This window comes from Crotalus tigris, unplaced genomic scaffold (genome assembly GCF_016545835.1).
Source record: "Crotalus tigris isolate CLP2741 ecotype Arizona unplaced genomic scaffold, ASM1654583v1 scf7180000018998.211855, whole genome shotgun sequence".
NCBI classification, from domain to species: Eukaryota; Metazoa; Chordata; class Lepidosauria; order Squamata; family Viperidae; genus Crotalus; species Crotalus tigris.
The window spans coordinates 64,417-90,191 of NW_024097317.1; the positions used below are offsets into that span (position 1 = coordinate 64,417).

Below are 25,775 nucleotides of genomic sequence, written 5' to 3' on the forward strand. Positions count from 1 at the left end.
CATATCCAGAAGCGTTTTTTTTTAAAGTGAGTCAATGATGGGAAGCCTTTGGTATGCTTTGAAGTATTTCCAGAAATACTGGTTAAGAGATTAGCCTGGTGGTAGCAGTAAAACTACCCAGAGAATATTGGAGTATTTTAAGTTGGAGTGTAAAAAAAAAGCAAAACTGGCACAATCTAATAAGGTTTGGAATTGTAGGATTGCAGGAGAACAGTAGAAGAGATGAGAAAGGCTTAGAGCTACTAGGTCTGGGCTGCAAAAAGCCAGATAAACAGTAGCAGCTAAGGAATTACAAAAAAAAAAAAAAAAAAAAAACTTTTTGTTGCCCTGCTGTGTTCATTCAGCCTTTTGGAGCCCTCATGTACCAGTAGTAGCCTTAAGAAAATGAGCAAGATGATACAATAAAGAATACGAAGCAGAGAGGAGACTGTCTATCAATATTTTGAGTGTTCAGTCTATGTCTTGTATGCTAAGGAGCCTGAGGTGAGAATCGCAGAGGTTAAAGCAGTGGTTTTAAATATGTTCATGGAAGTTTGTGAATTTGTGCAAGAGAGAGCGTGCGAAAGAACAGTAAATTCAATGGAGTTGTACTGAAAATTAGTGTCACTCCTTCGAGTTAGCCGTGTCAGGAAATGGACACTACAGAGACTGCTGGAACGTGTCACTGTTCCAGTGAGTACACGTTCAGAGATGTAGGTTGTTCTTCAGTTTTGAAAGTAGTTCCTACCAACTCCAGCAGGAGAGAGCTGACTGAAAATTATCTCAGGCGGCAATGAAGATCACTAGTTTTGTTGTAGTAACAGAAGGAAATGATCTGGGGGAAAAAAAGTAGCATTTGAATAAACCTTTTAAAGCAAAAAAGTAGAACAAAAACTTTCATAATCTTCACTGGCAACAGCCAGATCTAAATGAGGATGAAATGAGCTTTTATTCTAGTATTTTCAGCTCCAGGAACCACGCTATAGTTTTTCACAATGGTTAATTTAATTTGCCAGGACCAACATTCAAACATAGAAAGATTATTAGTCGAGTAAACCTCTAGTCCCAGTGAACGATCCAGATTCGATCTTGCAACATTATCCTGGGACACATAAATTTGTCTTCATTCGTAAGATTGTTAGTGTTTGCTAAGCGTTCTGGTTCTGTCTTGAGCTGGGGTAAAAGGATAAATCTCACAGAATAAGTCAAGCAGTTAGGAGACTGTATATAGCAACAGTTACTTAGATGGCAAGCTCAGTGCAGGAATTAATGGCAGAAACCGTAGCCTACACCCCAGAGGGCAGTTTGCTTCATTCACTGAGTAATTCAAAGCTGTTATGTTTTGCTCAAAAAGTGCTTTGACTAATGTCTGCATTTGTCTGCACACATAACTTTCCAACTGTCAGCTGTACAAATGTGCATTTAAATAACTCCCCTTTCCCCCGGTGGGAAAAAGTGGAATGTGAGTTGGCCCAGGTGTTTGCCTAGCCGTGCCAAAAGTAGAAACAAATCAGCCATGTCAACTCTTGGTGGAAGGATGGGTATTTGTTTGATGAAGATGAACCCATGAGGCGTAGTGCCTAAGCGTTTTTGCCTAGTGTTTTATGAAACACTCCTCAACGGCTTGTAAAAAAATAAATGTCAAAATATTTGTTGTTTAATTTTTAGAGAATCTGTCAGCTCCTTTCTCTGTCTTCATACATAAGCATTTCTATAGTGAACTCTGGAAATCTAGGCTAGAATGAAAAAAACGAGACCGGCTATTTCTTAGTTGAAGAATACAGTGTGAAATTTCGTGACTTTGAAAAAAAGAATCATTATTACAAAAACTTAATACAACTTTACTATTTGCTCGTATTGTTTATGGGTGTGCATGTGTCCACACGCTTGCAAATAAGTGTACTGTATTGCTGTTTCTCTCACTGATTTGATCGACAATATATTTAGACTGCATTAGAATGTTTTTCATATGATGAGCTGATCTCAGAAACTGATCATAGCTTAAAGGACATCAAGAAAACATTCAGCAACTTCACACAAATTATTGCTCATAATCATGAAAATAAATGGGGCTTGCATACTCAAAGGTGATATAAAGTTGAATAGCAGATGCTGTTATTTTTCTTCACAAATTATATAAACATACACATACTGTAGGCTACAATAGATATACATTCACTTCTGTTCAACTTCACTGCATCCGCGTTGTCATATGTTGAAACATTAAATTGTTATATAAAACTTTTCTGAGCATATTCCTTAAATTGTTGTTTTAGCCATTGGCCATATATCAAGCTTATGTAAGTAAAAAATAAAAATAGTCCAAATAATAAGCAAAAGTTGCCTAAAGAACCATACTACAAAGAGTAATTCAGCTGACATTCTGTTAGTGCTCCCGGCAAACACCATAACCCTAATTTACTACTATGAATTGGAATAGTTATGCAGTTACCCTTCAGCTTCTAACTGGAAGACAGAGAAACTGTTTTTGGCTGGGTAAGATACTCATTCACGTTCTTTATCTTTCAGTAGCAGTTAAAATTTGTTGTTTTAATCCAGTGGTTCTCAACCTGTGGGTTGGGACTCCATTTGGGGTCGAATGACCATTTCACGGGGGTCACCAGACAACGCAGTCCGCCATTTTTTCCCCTTTTCCTTAGCTGTGCTACTCCTTTTTATTCTATTGGCTTTTCAAAGCCAATAGAATAGACTCTCTTGAATAGAGTCTAATTCTATTGGCTTTCAAAAGCCAATAGGAATTGTCCAGGCTGTCTCTACCCTGCTAAGCCCGCCAAAAGTCCCATTCTGCAAATGGTGCTGCACCAGTTGAGTAGTCCTTGACTTACGACCGGTTGGGGGTCGCGGCATTAAAAAGGTTGAGAACCACTGTTTTAATTAGTGACATAGATGATATGATATCTGGGTGCACATGTTGTTTTAAACCATGATTTAATAATTTCACACTTCACTAAAGCATAAACTAAGAATGGACAATCCAACACCTGCAAAGCCAGCTTATCATCACCAGTAGACTAGGGTATTTAAAAAAATGGGGGGAAAAGACCCCTAAAAATCAGGAAAAAAATACCCAATTGGCCAAATTGCTTGAAGGCTGATGTATTGAAAAATTTTAGTTGAAATAAGACATTTGGAAAGATTTGACTAGATAGATGCTTGGTATAATCCAGGAAAGTGACTGATAGGTTAAATATATATTTGAGAGTATTTCCCCACATAGTTGCTTGGGCAATCTAAACACTGTTTAATGATTTTGTACCAATAGCATGCCTGCTGTCTGGAAGCTATATTTAAAGCTACCTGGCTCAGTGTGATGCTGAATAAATGATGCAAGAGACTTCCGCATAGATAAGGGATGCTCTAAGATAAGATTTTTATTCCCTAAAGTTTCCTAATGATGCTAAAATATTATATTAATTAAAATAATTATTCTATCCAATAACAAACATTCATCAGGTAAATTGAACACAAGGTAAACATGCAAGAATTCAAAGTCTATAACGGGTGTCAAATTGCCAGCCCACGGGCCAGATGCGTCATGCCGAAACCACGCCCACCCCATTGCCAGCAATGGAAAAAAAGTTGCAATACATCGCGACATGTCACATGACGTGAGTTTGACATCCCTGATCTATAAGAAATAAAACACTATTTTAAAAAGATTTTAAAATTATTTCAAAAGCCAGGAGCATAAGCACTAAAACACATAGGCTGCTATCTCTGGAATTTCTATAGCGGTAGTCCTCGACTTTTGGCTGGTTGCTTAGCGACTGTTCAAAGTTACAATGGATTTCCCCAGAGCTTCTTCCAACCCAGTTTCAAAGTTCTGATGCCTCTCTCCCCCACCTCCCCCTGAAGTCCTCATTTTGCATGATTGGCTACCAGCCTGCATGGTCACATGATTATATGTGTCATTTTTGCTGGAAATCTGTGTTTATTTCCAATTTCAGGTAAAAAGCAGCCATTAGTTAAAATGGGTTCCTTTAACAACCACTGCATTTTCATAAAAACCATGGCATTCCCTTAACACCACTGCCAGAAAAAAGGTCATAAAATCAAGTAAAGTCATTTTTACGTCCACTATTGCATTATAATCTCCTATTATACAAATATTTCTTTGTCCAATTTCATATGCACAATGTTGGAAAAGGGAGAATATACCAACAAATGTAATGATTATAAGTAAGATATTAGATTGTGTGGAGATGAATAAACTTACCTTAGAAATAAAAGACAAAGAAGCTACAAAATTTTACGAGATATGGGATATGTATTATAACTGGTTAGAATTGAGGAATAAAAAAATATGAGAAGTACCGTATATTCCGGCGTATAAGGCGACCCGGCATATAAGACGACCCCTGTCTTCGGCGCCGAGTCGCATGCCTAAAAAGTCATCTTATACGCCAGAAACTACCGTTATTTCCGGTGTATAAGACGACTCGGCGTATAAGACGACCCCCCTCTTCGGCGCCAATTTTAAAGCTTGCAAAAGTCATCTTATACGCCGGAAAGTACGGTAATATAAATAAATATAAATAAAAGTAAGAAATATAGGACATAGTATTGTTAAGAAAAAAGAAAAAATATACCTTGTATTTTGTTTGTTTGTAAAGAGAAAAAGGAAAAATTAAAATTAAAAAAAATCAAGTAAAGTCACATGTTTAACATCTTAATGACTGCCACAACTTATGACTGTAATTCTGGGCTCAGCTACGGGATCATAACCACCTGGGATAAATTTCCTATGATAGACAGAGTTACCCAGCTGAGAAAGTCCTTCTAGTCACTAAACTATGGAAGTTCCCAGTTGGTAACCCTACAGCTTTGTTTTGGACTAATGGAAGTGTCTTGAGCAATTTTCAAAGAATGTCCTGCATGCATCCCATTGCTGTATTTTAAAGGTAAATGTTTCCCTGTCCAGTCGTGTCTGACTCTAGGGGGGCGGTGCTCATCTCCGTTTCTTACCAGAGAGAGCCAGCGTTTCCGTGGTCATGTAGCCAGCATGACTACATGCCAAGGGACACAAAATGTTACCTTTCCATTGAAGTGGTATCTACTCGCATTTGCATGCTTTCAAACTGCTAGGTTGGCAGGAGCTGGGGCAAGTAACAGGAGTTTACCCCATCACATAGTGCTTGGGTGTCAAACCTGGGCTGTCCTCTTTCAAGCTGACAAGCTCAGCATTTCAACTGCTGCACCATCCCGCCCCTTTATATAATACCACTTGTAAAGTAGTATTATATAATATAAATTACTACCTAATTTTTGAACGATAGCTAGTATAGTGACAGATTTTCCCTGGTACAGAAAATATTGTAGTTACTATATCAGGCTGAACTGATAAAACATACTTCTGGCTACCAAGGCCATTTACATTTCAAGTGACAATTATGCATCTAAGAACACGAGTAAAAAGCATATTTGTTCCTTCAGGGTGAATGCAGTGCCCATTAGAACAGAATAAATACATTTTCCCTTGGCAATCCAAACAAACTAGCAACTTCCACTTTGCCTAGATGGAGTTCCAGTTTACTAGTTTTCAGTCAACATATTACACTAATCACAGTGCAGATTAATGATTTAGGTAAATATAAAGCTGGTAATATAGCTGAAAGGAAAATTATCTGCTTTCACGGGACTGTATATCTCACATCCATATTACCTCTTCTTAAAGAATCTTGTATAGCAGTGCTGGAGAAAACCTCTACCTAAGCTTGTAGAATTATTGGCAATTAGCCTAAGGATTATAAATCATGGACCAAGGGGTGTTTTGTTTTGTTTGTTTTATAGACTCAAGTAATTTTGGAAAGAATTGATTCTTAAAACCTGGATTGATTGATCGATTGATTGATTTGTATGTGTTTGTGCTAGAGAGATAATACAGAGACTTGCTTTCTACTATTTTCTATAGAATGATAATTGCATTTGATGGTCTAACTCTCTGGGAAAGGAATCTTGGAGCTGCTGTTTTCTAGCAATCAAGCAGCAGGAGGGAGTTCTGTCCTGATCAAATAGGATTAAAAATTCAGATATTGATTCAGAGCTATAAGTCATAGTATTAACTCATTCAGCGCTAAGAGGTTTTGTTTTTTTTTTTGCTGCTTTTTGCGTCATGTAATGGCTTATAAAATGTAGACAGCATCGGTATTCTGTTCATGTAGTTCCTCTTGCTGACTGAGATGGTCTCTGAGCTGATGTTGGCAGGTCTCTTCTCTCATCTTCAATTGATAAACCAACTGAAGCCTATAATTAACTTAAATCTGTGAAACACACACAAATAACCTTTTCAGTTTAACTGCTGTAACATGTACAGTGGGCTCTTTTGTGTGTAGTCTAGCAGTTGTATTTGGTACAAACTTCAGGAGTCAGCTGCCTTAGTTCATTGTTTTTAAAGATCTATATAGCGAGGTTCAGTGTGGAAATCATCTGAGGAAGTTTATCTGCAATTGCCAGAGTCTTCAAGATTAATTCTGTCTGTAACTTCCTTCTCCTATTCTTTGAAATGTCTACTGCTGAGTTGTGGCCTTATTTTTTTTTATTGGAACTCATAAAGATCTAAAAACAGACCGTTTGAAAAAAAAAACAAGTTTTAATTCTTTATTTTTTATTATTATTTAGAATCTCTAGTTTGAACTTACTGCAGATCATAAAGAGACTTTAGTTATCAGCAGTATACGTTTAATATAATTAAATAGCAATGCATATTTATTTAGTGTCTTAGAAAATTCAGAGAATCCTGTATCTACTTTTTCTTTAGCTACAGTTTAAGAACAGCCCTGCAGGGACAAGTTCAAAGGTACATGCAGTCTATCATCTTGTTTCCTACCTTGGTCTACCTATAGGAAGCTTGCAAGTAGGTTTTGATGTCAGCAACCTTTTCCTTCCTTCCAGCAGGTCCTCAGAAACTAGTTATACATGCCTCCAAACATGAAGACATGGGGTAAAGTTATGAAATAGTGTAACAACACTGCAAGAGAAGGCCAAGTTTGTTGTCCTTATGATGCACATGGGGGAAATGGGAGCTGAGATTTAACTAGAGCATTACACAAACTTTGGCAGAATCATATGAATTCTGAGCAACTAATATTTGCACATCATAACCAGTTTTCTTGCAAGTATGATTTTAAAAAAGTGCTGAAGGAGAGAAGAACCTAATCTAACAGTCAGTTTTCTTTCATAATTATATTTTCCATCCTCAGCTCTGGACATGGCTGGAAGAGCTGCAGAAGGAACTGCTGGATGATGTCTATGCTGAATCTGTGGAGGCTGTGCAGGAGCTGATCAAAAGATTTGGCCAGCAGCAGCAGACCACTCTACAAGTTACTGTGAATGTTATCAAGGAAGGCGAGGATCTAATACAGCAGCTGAGGTAGGATGTGGCCCTCTGTGGAAATATCAACTTTGCATCAAGTCCTCTTCCTTTCCTTCCAGGCTTGCTGCCCTTTTCAGGTTAAGAGTTTCTCTTGCCCCCTTTGCGCTCATTGCTGGGAGGGTCAAGGAAAATACCGTAGCACGGGTTTACTACACTCTGCAGAAAGGAAGGAGTTCACATTGGTCTAGTTCAATGGTTCTCAACCTGTGGGTCGGGACCCCATTTGGGGTTGAACAACCATTTCACGGGGGTCGCCAAACAACGCAGTCCACCATTTTTTCCCCCCTTTTCCTTAGCTGTGCTACTCCCTTTTATTCTATTGGTTTTTGAAAGCCAATAGAATAGACTCTCTTGAATAGAGTCTAATTCTATTGGCTTTCAAAAGCCAATAGGAATTGTCCAGGTTGTTTCTGCCCTGCTGAGCCCGCCAAAAGTCCCATTCTGCAAACGGTGCTGCACCAGTTGAGTAGTCCTCGACTTACGACCAGTTGAGTAGTTCTCGACTTACGACCGGTTGGGGGTCGCGGCATTAAAAAGGTTGAGAACCACTGGTCTAGTTTGAATCATGTTTCTTGCAACCTGTAATTGCAGCCTAATTCTTGGTAAAGAAAAATGCAGCTTAGCTCATTGTTAATTATATTGCCAACTCAAAGCAACGTGTTGGTGAAAGAACATAATTTTGGACATGTGTCACCAAAGATTGAAGAGATTGGCCTCTGTTGCACATGCTTACATTTCAGATTCCGGTTTTTCTATGCCTGTTTCCTGTGTTTTATAGGGATTCGGCCATTTCAAGCAACAAGACCCCTCATAACAGCTCCATCAATCACATTGAGACAGTTCTTCAGCAGCTGGACGAGGCCCAATCCCAGATGGAGGAACTCTTCCAGGAACGCAAGATAAAGCTGGAGCTCTTTCTGCAGTTGCGGATCTTTGAGAGAGATGCCATTGATGTGAGTCTGCAGTGCAGATTGCACCATATTTAATATTTCCTTCTTCTCCCTAAGCCGTTGGTCTGTTTTGAAAAACAGGAGTTTCTCTTCAAGAAGAAAACTTCGATGCTATTAGTTTTCCCCATTTTTCTTCGTTAACTCTCCCAAAGGCAATAAGTCAAGGTGCTTTCAGGTAATGATGTAAATAGTTCCCCCCCCCCGCCCAAAAAAATTTGTTTCATTTGGCTAAAGTAAATAATAAAGATGCTATTGGAATAAATAGTTGTACCTGTTGTAGTAGAAAATCACAGTACAAATATTCGCTATAGATTGCCATCTGAGTTTTGTGTAACTTCTGTTTCTTTTTATATTTAATTTTCGATATCTCAGTAAATATTAATAGTCCTTACTTTTAATACAAACACATTAATTATGTTCTTCTAGAAGCTTCCCAAACCAGCTTGCAGATTTAAACAGGAGAGTTTATGTTAGAATTGGATATCCCGAATCACACACATTATTCTTTTCCATATAACTCCTTTGAAAAATTCATTGCTCGCATAACTAGGTCTGTCCTCCTTCCTCCAATAGAAGGTTGCCATGCAGCGGGCTTAGAACATGATTGTTTTTCAATAGTGCTATGAAATATTAAAAAGAAAGAACGTAGTAAAGAAAAAGAAAAGAAATATATAAAGAAGTAAATTTCCCCTTCGTCAGAACAAGTATAAACAACTTTTAATAACATATCACCTTCTCCTAAAATACAGAAATAAAATCTCTTCTTCCCATATCTCATCTCTTATCTACCGTGTAAACAAAATTTTAAAAGCACATTATTCAGTAGTCAACTTAGGTCCGCTGAAGAGTCATCAAAGATAACAAGATGTCTATTTTATCCTCTCTACATTTTACAAAAATGTACATTTTAAATTTTACTCTCTACTAAAATCCACATTTTGGATAGAGAGAATCACTGGTTTGAAAGAGGGGTAAATGAGTCCATCCGTGTTAGAATTGAACAACCCTCTCTCAATTGAGGGGAAATTATCTCCAGTTTATAACGCAGCCCTTGCAGCAGTTCCAAGAAGATTCCACAATCAATTGCACCCTGAATCAGGGCACAGATAACCCCCCAGAGAGTGCTAATGACCAGATGACTGCAAAGAAATACAATCCTTCCACCACCACCCCAATCCTATTAGAACCTATCCTTCCATCGCCCCACCATCCAGTTTCAACGGTCAGTATCTATTCTTCCATCCCCCACCATCGGAACTGATGAAGCTTCTTGGATAAGAAGTGAAACAGTTTCTTCTTCCTCCTCGAAGAAAAAAACAGTTCAGTTGCCTTTCCAATAACAAAATACCTTTGAAACAATCCAAAAGTGATTAAGAAATTACTCTCAGTTGAGCTTTATGTCCATATAGTCTACTTTAGGACTGTGAGTTTACCTGAACTCCCAGCTGACTATAAAAACCTTGGTTCTGCAATCTACTCATGAGGAGCAGCTGTTCAGAGCACATGTGGGTGATCTCACAATCTCTTTCTTCTCTGGAGAGACTTAGCTGCCCAGGATCTTCCCTCCAGCCACCAATGTCTGCTAGAATGCTGTCCCACTCCCACTTCAAGGATATTTATTTTGCCATGTCCTGATCAAAAGTGTCTAGCCTAGAGTATGAAATTAATGATTAAACCCTTAATTGTGGTATAATGTGCATGCCTCCTTCCTGTTCTTTCAAGAATTGGGTGCAAATTTATGTTTTTTTAGTGGAGTTTGTAAAAAGATTTGCCTTCATTTGTGCAAAAAGATTGCTTGAGGAAAAATGTTTGCATAGATTTTTATATCCAGAAATGACTATGGCATAATTGTCATTCCACAGCTTGCAGAAGAAACATTTTTACCTCTAATGTTAGCCATTATTCATTTACCCGCCTTAATTACTAACATTTATTTATATATTAAACATAAAATACAGCATCTGGACCCCAACCTCATGCTAAGCATAGTTATTTTAACCATGATTTATTGAATTAAGTTACAAAATCATGGTTTTAAAGATTCAAAACTATATTTGCATAACATGCTAAGTCAAAAACAAACTATAATGGTTAAAGTAACGTGAATTGTTTCATTCTAAATGTGTATATAAATGTAACTATGATGGCTACTGTACTTCTGTCTTGTTAGGTTTTTAATGTTTGTCCTCTTTTTAAAGCCATAATATATTTATAAGAATTTTGTGCCAAGAAAACTTCAGTCTGAGATGCTTCAAATTGTCAGTTTCCTCTTAAAATACCGGTTTTAAAGAAAAATTATTTTATTTTTTAGTAACAGCCTGTTTGTAGTTTATTTTGAATCCATATCTTGAATTTTTTTTTAGTTCTTCTTGTCCCTAAGTATTATGCTATATATTAAAGATTTAGAAGCTTCTTAATGAGCCATTAGCTCTGTTCACAATAATGGAGTCCTCATGAAACAAAATATACTTATAAAATTCTACGACAGAATCTTTGTGACTGAGCGTCTTGTATAATAATGGTCTCCCAGACTACAGTTTCCATTATCTTCCAAGACATCTGCACAGCATGGGAATGCAAACTCTATGACAGAGAACAATGTCACATACTGGTTTCTTGTTATTTTTTGCTTAGTCATCTTGGTATATGAAGATCAAGCTTTTTCTTGGAGAGTCCAGGTATATTTTACCAACTGATCAGTCTTCTCTAAGACTCTTTCACTTCCTTTTGAATCCTCAGAACTTATTGTTGCTAATTGATGAGTGTTATTTTCTCCTCCTTAGATCATTTCAGACTTAGAATCTTGGAATGATGAACTCTCTCAACAAATGAATGATTTTGACACTGAGGATCTTACAATAGCTGAACAAAGACTTCAGCACCATGCAGACAAAGCACTAACCATGAATAACCTGACCTTCGACGTCATCCACCAAGGACAAGATCTTCTACAGTATGTCAATGAAGTTCAGGCTTCTGGTAAGATGGATTTGCCCCACTTCAACCAGGTTAATGGATTTATTGAGATTACCTAGGCTGACTTCATGAGAATCAATGATTTTTAATATTGTACTCCTGAAAGAAATAAAATGTGTCAGGTATTTTGCTTTTGAAAGGGAAATAGTATTTTATTAAGGTTGGTATAAAATGTATTTTACAATTAATAAATATTCCAGGTTTTTTTTAAAAAATAAGCAGCCATATAATCATTTTTCAGTTTCATACATGTTGAATTATATAAATAACAAAAAGTTAACTCTACCTTGGCAAAACTGCTTGAGATTCTCTAAACTGCAATGAATAGTACCATGTTGGGAAGATCTGCTAGATCATGGGTATCAAACTGCTGGCCCATGGGCCGGTTTCATCAAACCGAAGCCGCACCCACCCCATTGCTGGCAATGCAAAAAGAGTCGCAATACTTTGCGACATGTCACATGACGTGGCGGGTTTGACACCTGTGTGCTAGATAATCCTGATGCCAAGGATTACAGAAGAGCATCCAGTATATTATATTGGGTTTGTATTGGCATATACAATACACAGTAGCAACTCCTTAGGCTGCTTCTACATATTTCATGTTATGGAAAGATAAGTGGGCACAAGTATCTAATGAAAGTCTGTCGAAAATATAATATGGGTAAGGATAAGCAAATTCACAAATTGTGTAAAATTATATGGAGCTGGTTAACCATATCCCATTCCCATCATGTAGGTTATGTGTACCCATAGCCTCCACATCAAAACATTAATAATAATATGAATAAACTTTTAGGTTTTTAAAACACTATAGTTTGCTTTGTATGATGCTGTTTGTAAGAGAATGCCAGTTACACAGTGACTGAAAACCGCAGAACAAAAAACTGTGGTATTGTTAGACTGTAGTGTAAAGTGTAGCCCAGTCACAAACCAAGAGGGAGAAATGAGTTTTGATAAAATTCAATAAAATTAAGATTTCCATTGTATGTCTGTTCTGAGCAACTTTAATGTGTAAACTATTCTTAACCAAGTGGGTTTTTTTTAAAGTGGGCTTGATTTCTGAAAAATCAATAAGTTAATCAATTTTGCAGTACAATTGATGAATTTGCTACTTTAAGTTAGAATAGGAACAGAACAGAATAGAATATTTTATTGGTGAAGTGTGATTGGACACACAAGGAATTTGGCTCTGGTGCCTAAGCTCTCAGTGTATTTACAAACAACAAAGTATTATAATCATAAGATACCAATAGGACAGTGGTTCTCAACCTGTGGGTCGGGACCCCATTTGGGATCGAACGATCATTTCACAGGGGTCACCAAACAACACAGTCCGCCATTTTTTTCCCCTTTTCCTTAGCTGTGCTAAGAGTCTAATTCTATTGGCTTTCAAAAGCCAATAGGAATTGTCCAGGCTGTCTCTGCCCTGCTGAGCCCGCCAAAAGCCCCATTCTGCAAACGATGCTGCACCAGTTGAGTAGTCCTCGACTTACGACCGGTTGAGTAGTCCTTGACTTACGACCGGTTGGGGGTCGCGGCATTAAAAAGGTTGAGAACCACTGCAATAGGAGGAGGTAGTAAAATAGATGAGAAGGATAATAGTAATATATCCATACTACATAGATAAATATCCTTAGACATAAAACAGTACTGTAGTACATAGGGATTTGCAATGTTAAAAAAAATGACACCTTAAACATATATTCAGCTTCCTATCTCATCCCTTTCCAGTTTTGACAAGCACAACATGATTTTGCTGCTATTAAAAGGAACAATCATTTTTGGAGCTTTGATGAGTTTATTCTTTTAAAAAAATCCTTCTTTTTTCCACCTCATTCCAAATGGATATATAGATGTTTTGAAGCATATAGGGTAATGCCTGCCCTTGTCAAACCTACCCAGTCCAGTGCTCTCCAAATGAATTGGAATGTAACTTACCCATAATGTCCATCCATCATGACAAAAGGCTGTGAATTATTGGAGTAGTAAATCAACAATAATTGGTTAAGGATAACACTCGTTGGTATGACCATTTACACATAGATAATTGTTGAGATGTTTACTGGTTGAGAAGTTTATACGCATGGGATTAAAAAGCTTTTACAATTGCAAAATTAAAATCAGATGTGTATCCTTTAATACTGTAGGCCAGGGGTCTTGAAACATGGCCCTTTTATGACGTGGACTTTAACTCCCAGAGTTCCTCAGTCAGCGTGCCTGGCTGAGGAATTCTGGGAGTTGAAGTCCACAAGTCATAAAAGGGCCAAGTTTGAAGACCCCTGCTGTAGGTCATGTATATGAGTTTTAGTGAAGTGTACCATATGGGAAGGTATAACTTATGGGTGTGCTTTTAGGTGTTGAACTGCTCTGCGACAGAGATGTGGACATGGCAACTCGGGTACAGGACTTGTTGGAATTCCTCCATGAGAAACAGCAGGAGCTGGACCTGGCAGCAGAACAACATCGGAAACATTTAGAACAATGTGTGCAGCTACGCCATCTGCAGGCTGAAGTCAAGCAGGTATAAGACAACTGTGGTACTTCATCTCTCTATTCCAGAGGTCCTCAACCTTTTGGGCACCAGGGACCAGTTCCGAGAGAGGTTTTTCCACAGACCAGAGGGTGCGTGGTTTTGTGTGCTGTCTGCATCTTGCAGATGGGCTTTGCTTGTTTGTGCAGACCGGTTGCTAGCATGCTGCGGCCTGGTACTGGTCCACGGACTGGGGGTTGGGGACCCCTGCTCTATTCCATACCCATCTGTTGGTATAAAAAAAACCTTGCAGTCAACCCAAATTATTTTCAAGCAATCATATTAATCTGTTAGCAGAACAGACAGACATGTCTAGCAATTGATTTGAATTCCCACTGAAATTACCTAGAATGGTCAGCCAATTTCTCTTTGTTCCCATTTCTCAAATCTCAGGGTTTTTTTGAAGAAACAAATCACATATATCTGTGAAGAATAAATGGTACAGATCCAAAACAAGAAGTCCATTAGGCTTTCTGTAGTTTACTTTATAATATAATATGATAATCTTTAACTTCATTATTGCTCCATTGTTCTATCTATTCAATAATATGAATCTGCTGTAGTTCAACATCCATTTTTATTATAAAACCATATTGTTAATTGGGTTGGCATGTAACATTAACACAACTGAACATTATCTATGGATAAGTGAAATGCCCAAAGGAAGACAAAAAGAGGGGAAGAAAATATCCATAGGATGTTTCAGTTAGAGTTGCAGTCACCAAGCATAGGTAGAATAGCGATCCCCAACTTTTCCAGCTTTGTGGACACATCGTTGATGGCCCATAACCCACAAGATGTCAAGGTCTTCATCGAAATCGATGGACGAACAACAGCTTTGTGGGCCAGCAGTGGTAACGGCAGGAGGGGAGAGGGGATGGTTCTGCACAAGTGGCGGAACAGCATGTGCAGATCCATTTGCGCAAATGGCGGGCATGCACACATGCCAGTCACACAATGGAACTGCAGCCCAATTCCAAACAAGCCGTGGCCCAGGGATTGGGAGACCCCTGAGGTTGAAGCAGGCCAAATCTCCCTGCACTTCTGTTTCTACAGAGAAGTCCTTGCAGAGGGATGGAAAGGCAGAGGAGATATGGAATTCGAGTTTTTCCTTGGCTTACAAGCTGACTCTGTGGGGTAGTTAATCATTTGTTAGTCTTGTTCCAGGATTCTGACATGTGGCGGCATGACTTTAGTACTTAGATATAGATTGTGGTTAAGCTAATGAACCATCAATAACTTAGAATTATGGAAATAAAGTTTGTACCTTGCTAGAAATGTTAAAGATTATCACATTATAAAGTAAGAAAAGCATATCCATCTGGGATGAAAGTAATTTTTTTTCTTCCAAATAAATATATATATAAATGGATTAGCAAGTAAAGACCCATAATGGTTTGTTTAAGAATAAGAACATTGATATCGGTCTTATATTTTCAATGATGAGAATTGTAGAATTTCATTTTTCATTATTTCATATTTGTAATAATTTTAGGGAGTAGAAATTTGTTCTGCTGCAAGTAACCTTATTCCTTATTTTATTTTGAACCACAAAAGGAAGACATGTTAGTATTTTCATTCTAAGATAAAAAGGTCTTCATAGCTCAGCAGGTGTTCGATCAGATATAATAGAATAAATTGTGTTTCCTGTGTTACTTTTCTGTGGCATTCAGTGCATGGTTTATTCAGTTATGATGTTTCTCTGCCAAATAGGCTGCCCATGAACTCTTGACACTTAACAGAACTAAAATAGAAATGATACGAATGTGTTGAGACTCTGCTATTGCTATTTTAGTCAGTGTACAGTACAGAAACGCAAATGTTTGAACATTTATATTCTAATACTTTTCTCTAAGCTCAATATTTGATAAACAGGGTAAATCTGCTTAACCCTGTTGCAGTTACATCTTCTTTTGGATTCAGTATAGTAAACAGAAAAAAAATGTTTTAGGGCACGAAGATGGACAAATTTCTTCACCACAGGGTCTGTCAACTTACTAGTTTTTAATGCATTTCTTCTACATACATATCTACAGTTGGTATTTTGTTCTGATAAAAATGTATTTGATCTAATAATATGGAAATTATTATTATTTTCCTGGGTTTCTATCCAATATCTAATCCTGGGTTTATTTGATGAAAATCAAAAGAGTTATAATTTCTCTAACATTTGCACATAATTCCAGAAGTTCTATTCTATCAGTTGAAAGCTTGGCTAGCCTAGCCAACTCTTTTCATTCCCTTGCTTGAATTTGTTTTATCCCTCCTGAGTAGTTGTTCATAACATCTAATGATTGTTATTTCTCCATAAAGAACTCTTCAGAATCCTGATTAAAAAGTTTCAAACCTAATGGTAGGGCAGGTTTTAAGAGATAGATTGGAAAGGGCAATAGTACCACCTAGTGAGCCCAGTGTCTTGAATTTTAGAAAGGTTGCCCAAAGAAATTAAAACTAAAATAATTCCTCATCAGTCCGTATCCAATGTGAAGCATATCTGCCATCTTTAGAGTTTCTTTAAAAATATATACGTTTTTTATTTGTTGATTGTTTTAAATGGTATCCTCTTGCTCTGGGACTGTTTACCAATAGAAAATGGATAATAAGTAAAAGATTAATTGTACTGCTCAGATGTAGAAGAGAAGCTTCTATATTGTTGCTGTCCTGCATTTCGTTTTAGGTATTGGGCTGGATCCGAAATGGAGAGTCCATGTTAAATGCTGGCCTAATTACAGCTAGTTCACTACAGGAGGCTGAGCAGCTGCAGCGTGAACATGAGCAGTTCCAGCATGCAATAGAGGTAAAAGTGCTTTTTCCTATTAAATTTGATTTTGTAGTCTAGGAGACTGTGTAAAGGCAACTTTTGAAATATAGACTCGGAACTATATATTTGTTCATATTTAATGATATTGCTACATGCACCACTTGAATATGCCAGATTCTATCTAAACAGATTCTTGCCTCCCACATGAGCAGGTGGTCCAGAGGCAAAATTATCTTGTGTGATTGATTTTTCATAAATCTATCACTGCTTGGGTCTTCTGCATAAGGAACAATAGTCATCAACCATCTATATAGCTGCTAGGGCATATTCACATGTAAAGAAATTGTTTTGTTGCATTTGCTCATACTTGCTACAAAAGGTACATTATCTTTTCTTGCCAAATATGAGAAATAGGATTTGAAATCATTAGATATAGGGGGCCTCTGCTTTGCCTCTCCAGCTGTGCCTGCTTGAAATGCAAAAGAGCTGCTGTCACTGAGTGCAGAAAAATATCAAGTTGGATGGGACAACTATGGAAGCAAGACCTTAAAATTAATTGACCAGGTCATTAATAATCAACTACACTAGGGCAACACTGAGGTTAAAATTATCTTCACTTCTGTAGTATTGGATATTTCTAAGTTATAATTTCATTTATGATGCATTGCCCACGTTTATGTTGCCATGGTAACATATTGTGCATGGCTGAATCCTATATCATGGAAATAGGACTAATATGGAAGCAAAAGCACCATATTAGTGCCTCTTTAGCAAGAAGCTGGTAGTGCCAATATGCTTGAAAATTGACGTGAGTTGGATCATCCCATAAAACAAACAGCGATCAAGTAATTCAACCATTTTTTGAATCAAGGTTGCATGTTCATGTTCCTTGATACAAGTAACAGAGGAATTCTAATCTCACTGGGATTAAGATCTGTCTTTGTTCTGTCTCTATAAGCTCCATAAGTTCTTCATCTCAGCCTTGGGTTGAGGGACATATAGGAATGTAGAGCAGGAATGCATATTTATGTTGTGAAACTTCCTCTCCATTTGATTCTCTATATGTGTGCAATGGTATGTGAGAAAGACCTTGAGAGACAGAAATGCTGCCAGTCAGATAAAAGAGGGCATATACTGCAGCTTCATAATGGGAAGATAAAGAGGCTCAGAAGGGACTTTTCTTGGCTTCTCAGGCTGTAAAGAGACAGACGAAAATGTGTACTTTCAAACTTGTAAGATTCTGTTAATGTAGCCTTATAATAAAGTACAATTAGCTCATCTGGTCTTGCACACACAGACTGCCTTATAATCTAAATAAAGACAAGGGAGCACACATTGGTCATCCCATGTGATTGGGGGATGTGTTGAAATGTACCCATCTAGTCAGTCTGTGCGTAGAGAACGCTGTATCTCTGATTGTCTATCTCATTTTTATTTTAATCTTTGCCCATGATAAGGAGGGTACAGCAGAAGAAAAGCAGACTTTTGTTAAAATCAGTTTATAGTAAGATTTGTGTGTCAGACTGATGTTTATTTATTTACTAGAGTTATATGCCACTTTTATTTGCACAACTGAAGGCAACATACCGTACTTTCTGGCGTATAAAACAACTTTCTAAAGCGTTGAAATCAGCGCCGAAGTCGGGGGTCGTCTTATATGCCAAGTCGTCTTATACGCTGGAAAATACGGTACATAATAGCCCCTCCTCCTGTTTTCCCCATCACAATAATCCTGTGAGGTGGGTTGGGCTGAGAGAGAGTGACTGGCACAAAGTCACCCAGCTGGCTTCCATGCCTACGGGAGGGTTGGAATTCATGATCTTCCGGTTTCTAGTCCAGCACCTAGTTCCCCAACAAAAATAAGACATGGAAGAGTTGACATAAACCTCTTTTGAAAATGCTGATAATACTGAATGTTCATGAACGTAATGGTGTACTTTGTTTACATTTCATCAGAAAACTCACCAGAGTGCCCTCCAAGTACAGCAGAAAGCCGAGGCAATGTTGCAGGCTAATCATTATGACATGGACATGATCAGGGATTGTGCTGAGAAGGTGGCCTCCCATTGGCAGCAGCTGATGCTAAAGATGGAAGATCGGCTCAAGCTTGTGAATGCCTCCGTGGCTTTTTACAAAACATCAGAGCAGGTAGGTTTGTGTGGATGTTTCTTTAGTCCACCAATGTAACAGTTTAAATACCTTAAACCACGGGTGTCAAACTCGATCACGTCATATGACATATTGTGAGGTATCGTGATATTTTTTTGCTTTGTGGAGCTGGGGTGGGCGTGGCCTGCTTATGACACATCCAGCCTGCACGCCACCTTGCACTGTTATAAACATTTCTTACATATATTCCCCAGCTGAAATTAATCCCACTTATAGAATCAGATCATTTGCTTTACTTCCGTACTTTGGCAACCAGAGATACCATGATCCCAGCAAGCAGAACCTAACTGATCTTAGCCAAGCCCAACAATGTCACGTCATGTAATAATATGTACTAATTGAAGTTAATTCTTTTTTAAAATATAATTTTATGGAAGATTTTGCTTTGACTAAAAGATAAATATGAAAACATATATAAAGAAAAGTTAGGAAAAAGATAAGAAAAATTGTAAGAGACATACAGCTAAAGAAAGAAAAGAGAAAGATAATTTAAGAAGTGACTTCCAATCTTCTTTATAGCAATGAAAAACAAACTAATTATCCCTCCTTCCTCTCTGGGATTACATCAATTTCTATATGCTTATTTATGCGTACCATGAATCAGAAAAGTTGCACATATCAGATATGTAGGGCTGTTCAAATGCTTGTGATTTTTAAAGAAGCTGGCAAACCAAGTTGTGATTGTTGGTTGATAATCATTTATCCCTCATCATTCCTGAACCTGTTGGCTGATAGGTATGCAGTGTGCTGGAAAGTTTGGAGCAAGAATACAAGCGAGAAGAAGACTGGTGTGGAGGCGCTGATAAACTTGGCCCCAACTCGGAAACAGACCATGTGACTCCAATGATTAGCAAACATCTTGAACAAAAGGAGGCCTTTTTGAAGGTAATGGTGACAGTTCCAATGTACACTTCTCCCATATTTTATTAGGGGTAATTCTTGCACATCCAGAACCTAGTGAAGGATCCTTGGCCTTGTGTGCTTAGTATCAAGTACTCTTCTGAAAAACAGCTTTTGGTCAAAGGGATAGGCACAGCATACAACTGCAGCTGTTCTTCTAAGCAGTTTTGTAGTAGACTTTTATACATGTGTGCTGAGTTACTTAGACTTGCTTTTAATTGAGGAAAGAGTAGGAAAAAATGAGGAATGAAAATTGGAAAGATTACAAAATGGGAAAGGAAGAAAGAGTCTTATTTGAAAGTGGAAAAAGAATTTTCAGTTGTCTTAGCCCTTCATGACAAGAATACACCTATTACTTGGCAGCTTAGAAAGAACACACATACAAACAAAGCATTGGTGTTAGGCCTGAGAGAGTTAAAGTAGTTTCATTTAACCCAATGTAACTTTTCTTTCCTGTAACCCTTGTGATAAATATTAATACTTACGGCATAAATACGAATACAGCACTGTTTGAGAAATACTGCAGGAAAAGGTGGTAACTGAAGAAAAAGAATAGAAAGCAGTGGTTTCTCAGAACACCATGACAAAACTATTAGAGGTGGTATAATTAGTTAATTGGAATAGAAAACTGAAGAAATGAAGGAAGCAGTAAGATATTAAGTTGCTTGGCTATCCATTTAATATGAAACCTTGTTTATTTTAATGTTATGACCAGACAAGAGCATTTTTGAGATGCTTGGCAAAATAAACTATAGGTATATGTAAAATGTATTTGTGGATGGGATGGCTTGTTTCTGGTTCAAAACAGATTTTTTGTTTCATGTATATTCCTAGTTCCATACACTAATTAATACAATAATATGTAACTGATAAATTGGCAGAGTATATTATTTATTGTAAGAATATTTGGAGGCTCATTTTATTAAATACGATTTTTATCAGAAATATTTATATTGGACAGGATCTCATGATGTCATATAATGCTATAAAACCATGTTTCTTAGACTTTGTTCTATGGGAAATGTTATTTCGCAAATTATAGCTGTACAGTGTGAGCGCAGCTTATCTCAAGCACATAGCTAGAATTGGTATCTGCTTCCCTGGCATGACTTGGTAGTGTCCATCTTTCCCTGTCATGGCATACCTGCCTGGGATTTTATCCTTCCTATCTACCCCTGCTGCAGTTTTACAGAAAATTGCCTATCTTTACTATAAGTCTGCAGCTCCTGCTCTCAGCACAGTTACATACTGTGCATGAGCTTGCCTTTTGGAGCCCAGTTTAACCTGCCCACTAGCTTGCTATAGAATATAGATAGCCCTCATAAGCATGAGGACGGTTATGCAAAACTGAGGAGCTGTTACAAGTGAACATTCTTTTCCATCTGTCAATCCACCAACTGTCAGAGAACTCAGTCTCCTTCTCACTGTTGCTATGGCTTCTGACATGAGCAGACAGCTAAAGTAGCACCCTTCAGATACAACATCTGGTACGCTCTTGGGCAATTCATCTGGGTAAATACCTGTTATGAAATGGCTCCCTCTAATGCAGGCATGTCAAACTGCTGGCCTACGGGCCGGATGCGTCATGCCGAAACCGTGCCCACTCCATTGCCAGCAATGGGGGCAAAGTTGCGCGATGTCACATGACATCACAAGTTTGACATGCCTGCTCAGTCTGATAAGTATCTACTATGACAGGGGTCTTCAAACTTGGCCTTTTTATGACTTGTGGACTTCAACTCCCAGCGTGCCTGGCTGACAAATTCTGGAAGTTGAAGTCCACAAGTCATAAAAGGGCCAAGTTTGAAGACCCCTGTACTATGAGAAGTAGTGATTTGAGTAGCTGAAAATTACAGCAGAAGGACTGCATCTCAGCTGTGGTTCAAGCTGCAGAAAATAGAGGGGGGGGGAGAGAGCAGCTGCTGTCACATTGATTTAGCTAATCTGCCAGAAAAACCTTTACTTTAGCTACCTACAGTCCTTTAGTTCATTTTAAAAAAACATTTGAATGATGTTTAAAAGAGATGATAGCATCTCACCAAACTTGACTGATCTAAAGAAAGGTAAACAGACCCAAACTGGTTAGTTTATGGATGGGTAAACCACTAGAGCAGGCATGTCAAACTGCCAGCCCACAGGCTGGATGTGTCAAGCCGAAACTACGCCCATTCCATTGCTGGCAATGGGGGGAAAGTCGTGTGACGTTGCGAGTTTGACATGCCTGCACTAGGGAATCTCTCAATTTGTCCTGGGGATTTTTTTTTTTAAAAAAAAAAACATCCATAAAAAAGCAGTGATAAATCATGTTAATATTTTGTCAAGAAAATGTGGTGAATATGTCATCCATGAAGACAACAGGAATTAAGTTCAGTTAAAAGAAGCCTGTTTTTAAATAAAGGTTCCTAATTAAAAGGGTTAGTCTGTAATCATTTGTGTAATAGTTTTGAATGGCTAAGGAAACACTGCACGAAATAATGACTGGCTATATGAAAGATTTCAAAATTGAATAGCAAAATAATATTTTATTCTGACAAGAATTTATGAGCTAGAATCCAATTAAATCATAAATACCATTTGTTGTAAGGTACCCAGAGTTGTTAAGAGTTGAGTGTGATACACATTTAATATAGTTTTTTTTTATTCCTTAGTAGAATGTAAGATAAGAACCCTTTGGCCTGACAGTTGAGCAGAGCTGTTAAATTCAACTGTCACCATCATTCTCCCCTTTTAAAAATAAATTTTCTGTTAGAATTAGTATTTAGATCCACAGAGTCTACGTACCAATTCTGAGTGTGTAGATCTAATGTTAGATTTGAGTAAGAAGAATCTCTGCTCATCTTTGTTAACATATTGGAGGCGAGTTAGCATGCTCAAGTTGCCTATAAATAATCTCTGAGAAGAAACAAAATGTACTAAAATTATTAGGAAAGTGATAACTATGAAGTTGGTCTCTATTTCGGCAGTTGCTCTTCTGTGTATAAAAGAGACACAGTAAAGGACACGAAACATTTGAACTTGTTTTTCAGAAGAGTATTAAAAAGATTATTCAACAGGCCCAAAATTTGAGGGAAAATTTTTATAAAATGTTTTATAGGTGGCATTTGGACCCAAAAAATTGGCTTGTATGTATCCTAACTTACAGCCCAAATGTTGGAGGTGTGGTAGTACTGATGCAACTTACTTTCATGTTTGGTGGACCTATAAGAAGGTTAAAGCTTTCTGGATAATGATTTGGTGGAACATTCAAAAGATTTTTAAAAAGAAGATAAAGTTTACTCCTCAACTATTTTTATTGGGTATTTTTATGGATTTAGATGTTAATGAAACTATTTTAATGTTGAATTTAATAACTGCAGCAAGATTACTTGTAGGTTTATACTGGAAGAAGGATTCGCTGCCTACTTTAGAAGAATGGATACTTAAGGTTTCTACTTTAGTGGAAATGGCAAAAATGTCTGCTTATTTAAAGGACCATATACAAGAAAAATTTATTATAGTGTGGAGAAGGTGGATAGATTATATTCAGAATAAATATGGAACTTTAAGGTTCCATTTATTTTATGATTAATTTTTTCTTGAGGTTATAATTACTATTTATAGATTCTTATAATATTTGATTTATAGTAGATTTGTTTATATTATTATTACTATTTTAAGTTTAGAGAGAGTTAAGGGTAATGTATGAATTTGTTTATTGTATAGAATTTTTTTTTTAAAAGTTATAGATTGTGCTTGTTTTGTTTATAATAACCCTGTATTTTGCTCTGGGAAGTGGGGGGGTAGGGGGAGGGGGGATTAAGTATATATAGAAATATTAAAGTATGAAATACATGGAGTAATTTAGAGGGAGGTGGCGCTCGGGTGTTTCCCCGAACTGTATCCGAAGAGGGATAAGAGGGGAGGAGGAGGGATGGGAGGAAGTTGGATGGGAGGAAGGGATGAGGGGAGAGAGGAGAGGAGAGAGGGAGTAGGGAAGGAAGGAAGGAAGGCTGAGAGGGCGGACGCATCGGGGGGGGGAGATAGACGAGCGACACCTAAGGTCTTATTTTAAAGGTATTTTTCTCTTTTTTTAGTTTTATATATAATGTATGGAAAGTATATGTATTGAAAATTTAAATATTTTTTTTTTTAAAAAAAGATTATTCAAAAATGACTCCTACTGAACTCTTAACCTGATTGCAACAGGTTTACTTCTGTTTGTTCCATATATGTCAGTCAATTCTTATTGGTGATTTTGGTTTGAAAAGATTAATTTTGATGCTGTTTTAACTGGATGTATATGGCATGTTGGCCCTAATTTGACTATGTTAAAATATGATTTAATGTTTCTGTGGTTTTGTGCTCCTATGCTGATGTTTCCTAACCTTCAGATGTGTAGACCTCTATTCCCAGAATTTCTTAGCCAGCCTGGCCATTACAGAGAATTCTGGGAAGTAAAATCTACCCATCTGCAAGTTGCCATGATTGGGAAACACTGTTTTATGCAATGAATTCTGAATCTCCTGTATTAGTATCCTAGCTATTTAGAAACTGACCCGATTAGAAAAGTAAGTCTCTCTGTCTCTGTCTCTCTCTCTCTTGCTCTCTTTCTCTGTGTGTGTGTGTGTGTGTGTGTGCGCGCGCGCGCGCGCACGCACGCTCTCGCTCTCCTCTCTCTGTCTTTTGTATGCTGGGGCCAATGCATTAATGCTCTCCTGCTATCTAATTTTGCAGATTGTTGACATTAGTAAAAATATATGTAATAGAGAGCCAGTTTGGTCTACTGGTTAAGGCATCAGGCTATAAAGAGGGAGACCATGTCCTGCCTTAGCCATGAAACCAGCTGGGTGACTTTCGGCTAGTCACTTGATCTCAGCATTGTTGTTGCTGAGAAAATAGGGTGAGGAAAGTGTGTTGGATATGTTTGCTGCCTTGAGTTATTTATAAAAACAATAAAGGCAGGATAGAAACAAAGACATGCAGTGCTGTTACAAAGTTGTTTTGTTTCAACTGTCTATTGATAGGTTAAATAAATATTTTCTCAATGATTCAGAATAATGATGTCTGCATTGTTTTGATCCTTTTGGGGTGATGCATCTGTCTTGCCCTTTCTAGGCTTGCACATTGGCTCGAAGAAATGCAGATGTGTTCCTAAAGTACCTGCACAGAAATAGTGTAAATATGCCAGGGATGGTGACTCACATCAAGGCTCCTGAGCAGCAAGTCAAAAGTGAGTTTGGATGTTTTGTCACAGGTTGGTTCGGCAGTTTTTTGATAAGGCCTCAATGATGAGATTTCCTCTTAATGAGATAGACAAAAGTACAAAAATAGATTCTCTGTCGTTGATGAATCTATTGCTCTTTTGTATCTCCAAAGCTATTCTGAAGGTAAGAGAAAGCTCATGGGTGTAATTGACACTGTGGAAAGGAGGAAAGAAACACATCTTGCATAAACTAATATATTAGATTTGATGTATAATTAAAAACAAATAATATAGGCACACATTGTGTATGTTTATTGTTATATGGGCTTAAATTATATATTTGTTTGTGATTTGTTCTTTAATATTTCTCACCTGGCAGATATCCTGAATGAACTTTTCCAGAGAGAAAATCGTGTCCTACACTACTGGACAATGAGAAAACGACGCCTTGACCAATGTCAGCAATATGTAGTCTTTGAAAGAAGTGCTAAACAGGTCAGGGTCTATCTTTATTGATATAGTTGAGTTGGGATGTTCATATCTTTTCATAATTCTTCCTCTAGCTGTCATTCAAGAATCAGCAACAAAACATCATGTCCCTAGGGCTTTTTCCAATATGTTTCCCCTTCACCTTCAAACACCTTCCTCCCAGATTCCTTGTCAAGCCAAACTAAAGTTTATGGACTATCTTTTAGCATTCTGTGCGACACACACAAAAAAAACAAAACAGAAAATCAGTGGACCCATTCAATATATTCATAGAGATATTAGAAATGCACTCCCAGATTACACACACACTTACACACACACACATCCATCCTTCCATTCTACATAAAAATGCAGGATTGTTTACCTCTATCTATTGAAAAAAAAATAGATAACTTTTAACGATTTTAGGGTGAGCCAGTTTGGTGTATTGGTTAAGGCATCAG

General features: G+C 37.5%; 1 protein-coding gene across 4 annotated transcripts in view; it reads left to right on the forward strand.

Moving 5' to 3' along the window:
* LOC120314724 (triple functional domain protein) overlaps nucleotides 1-25,775 on the forward strand; it is a 166,192-nt gene that overhangs the window by 45,623 nt on the left and 94,794 nt on the right. For all 4 annotated transcript variants that reach the window (XM_039358107.1, XM_039358108.1, XM_039358110.1 and 1 more), the window contains exons 11-19: nucleotides 7,200-7,369; nucleotides 8,151-8,325; nucleotides 11,106-11,301; nucleotides 13,656-13,822; nucleotides 16,509-16,628; nucleotides 18,549-18,740; nucleotides 19,497-19,646; nucleotides 24,756-24,870; nucleotides 25,223-25,338. In XM_039358107.1, the coding sequence (XP_039214041.1) occupies nucleotides 7,200-7,369; nucleotides 8,151-8,325; nucleotides 11,106-11,301; nucleotides 13,656-13,822; nucleotides 16,509-16,628; nucleotides 18,549-18,740; nucleotides 19,497-19,646; nucleotides 24,756-24,870; nucleotides 25,223-25,338 (1,401 nt within the window). The remainder of the gene's footprint in view (nucleotides 1-7,199; nucleotides 7,370-8,150; nucleotides 8,326-11,105; nucleotides 11,302-13,655; nucleotides 13,823-16,508; nucleotides 16,629-18,548; nucleotides 18,741-19,496; nucleotides 19,647-24,755; nucleotides 24,871-25,222; nucleotides 25,339-25,775) is intronic.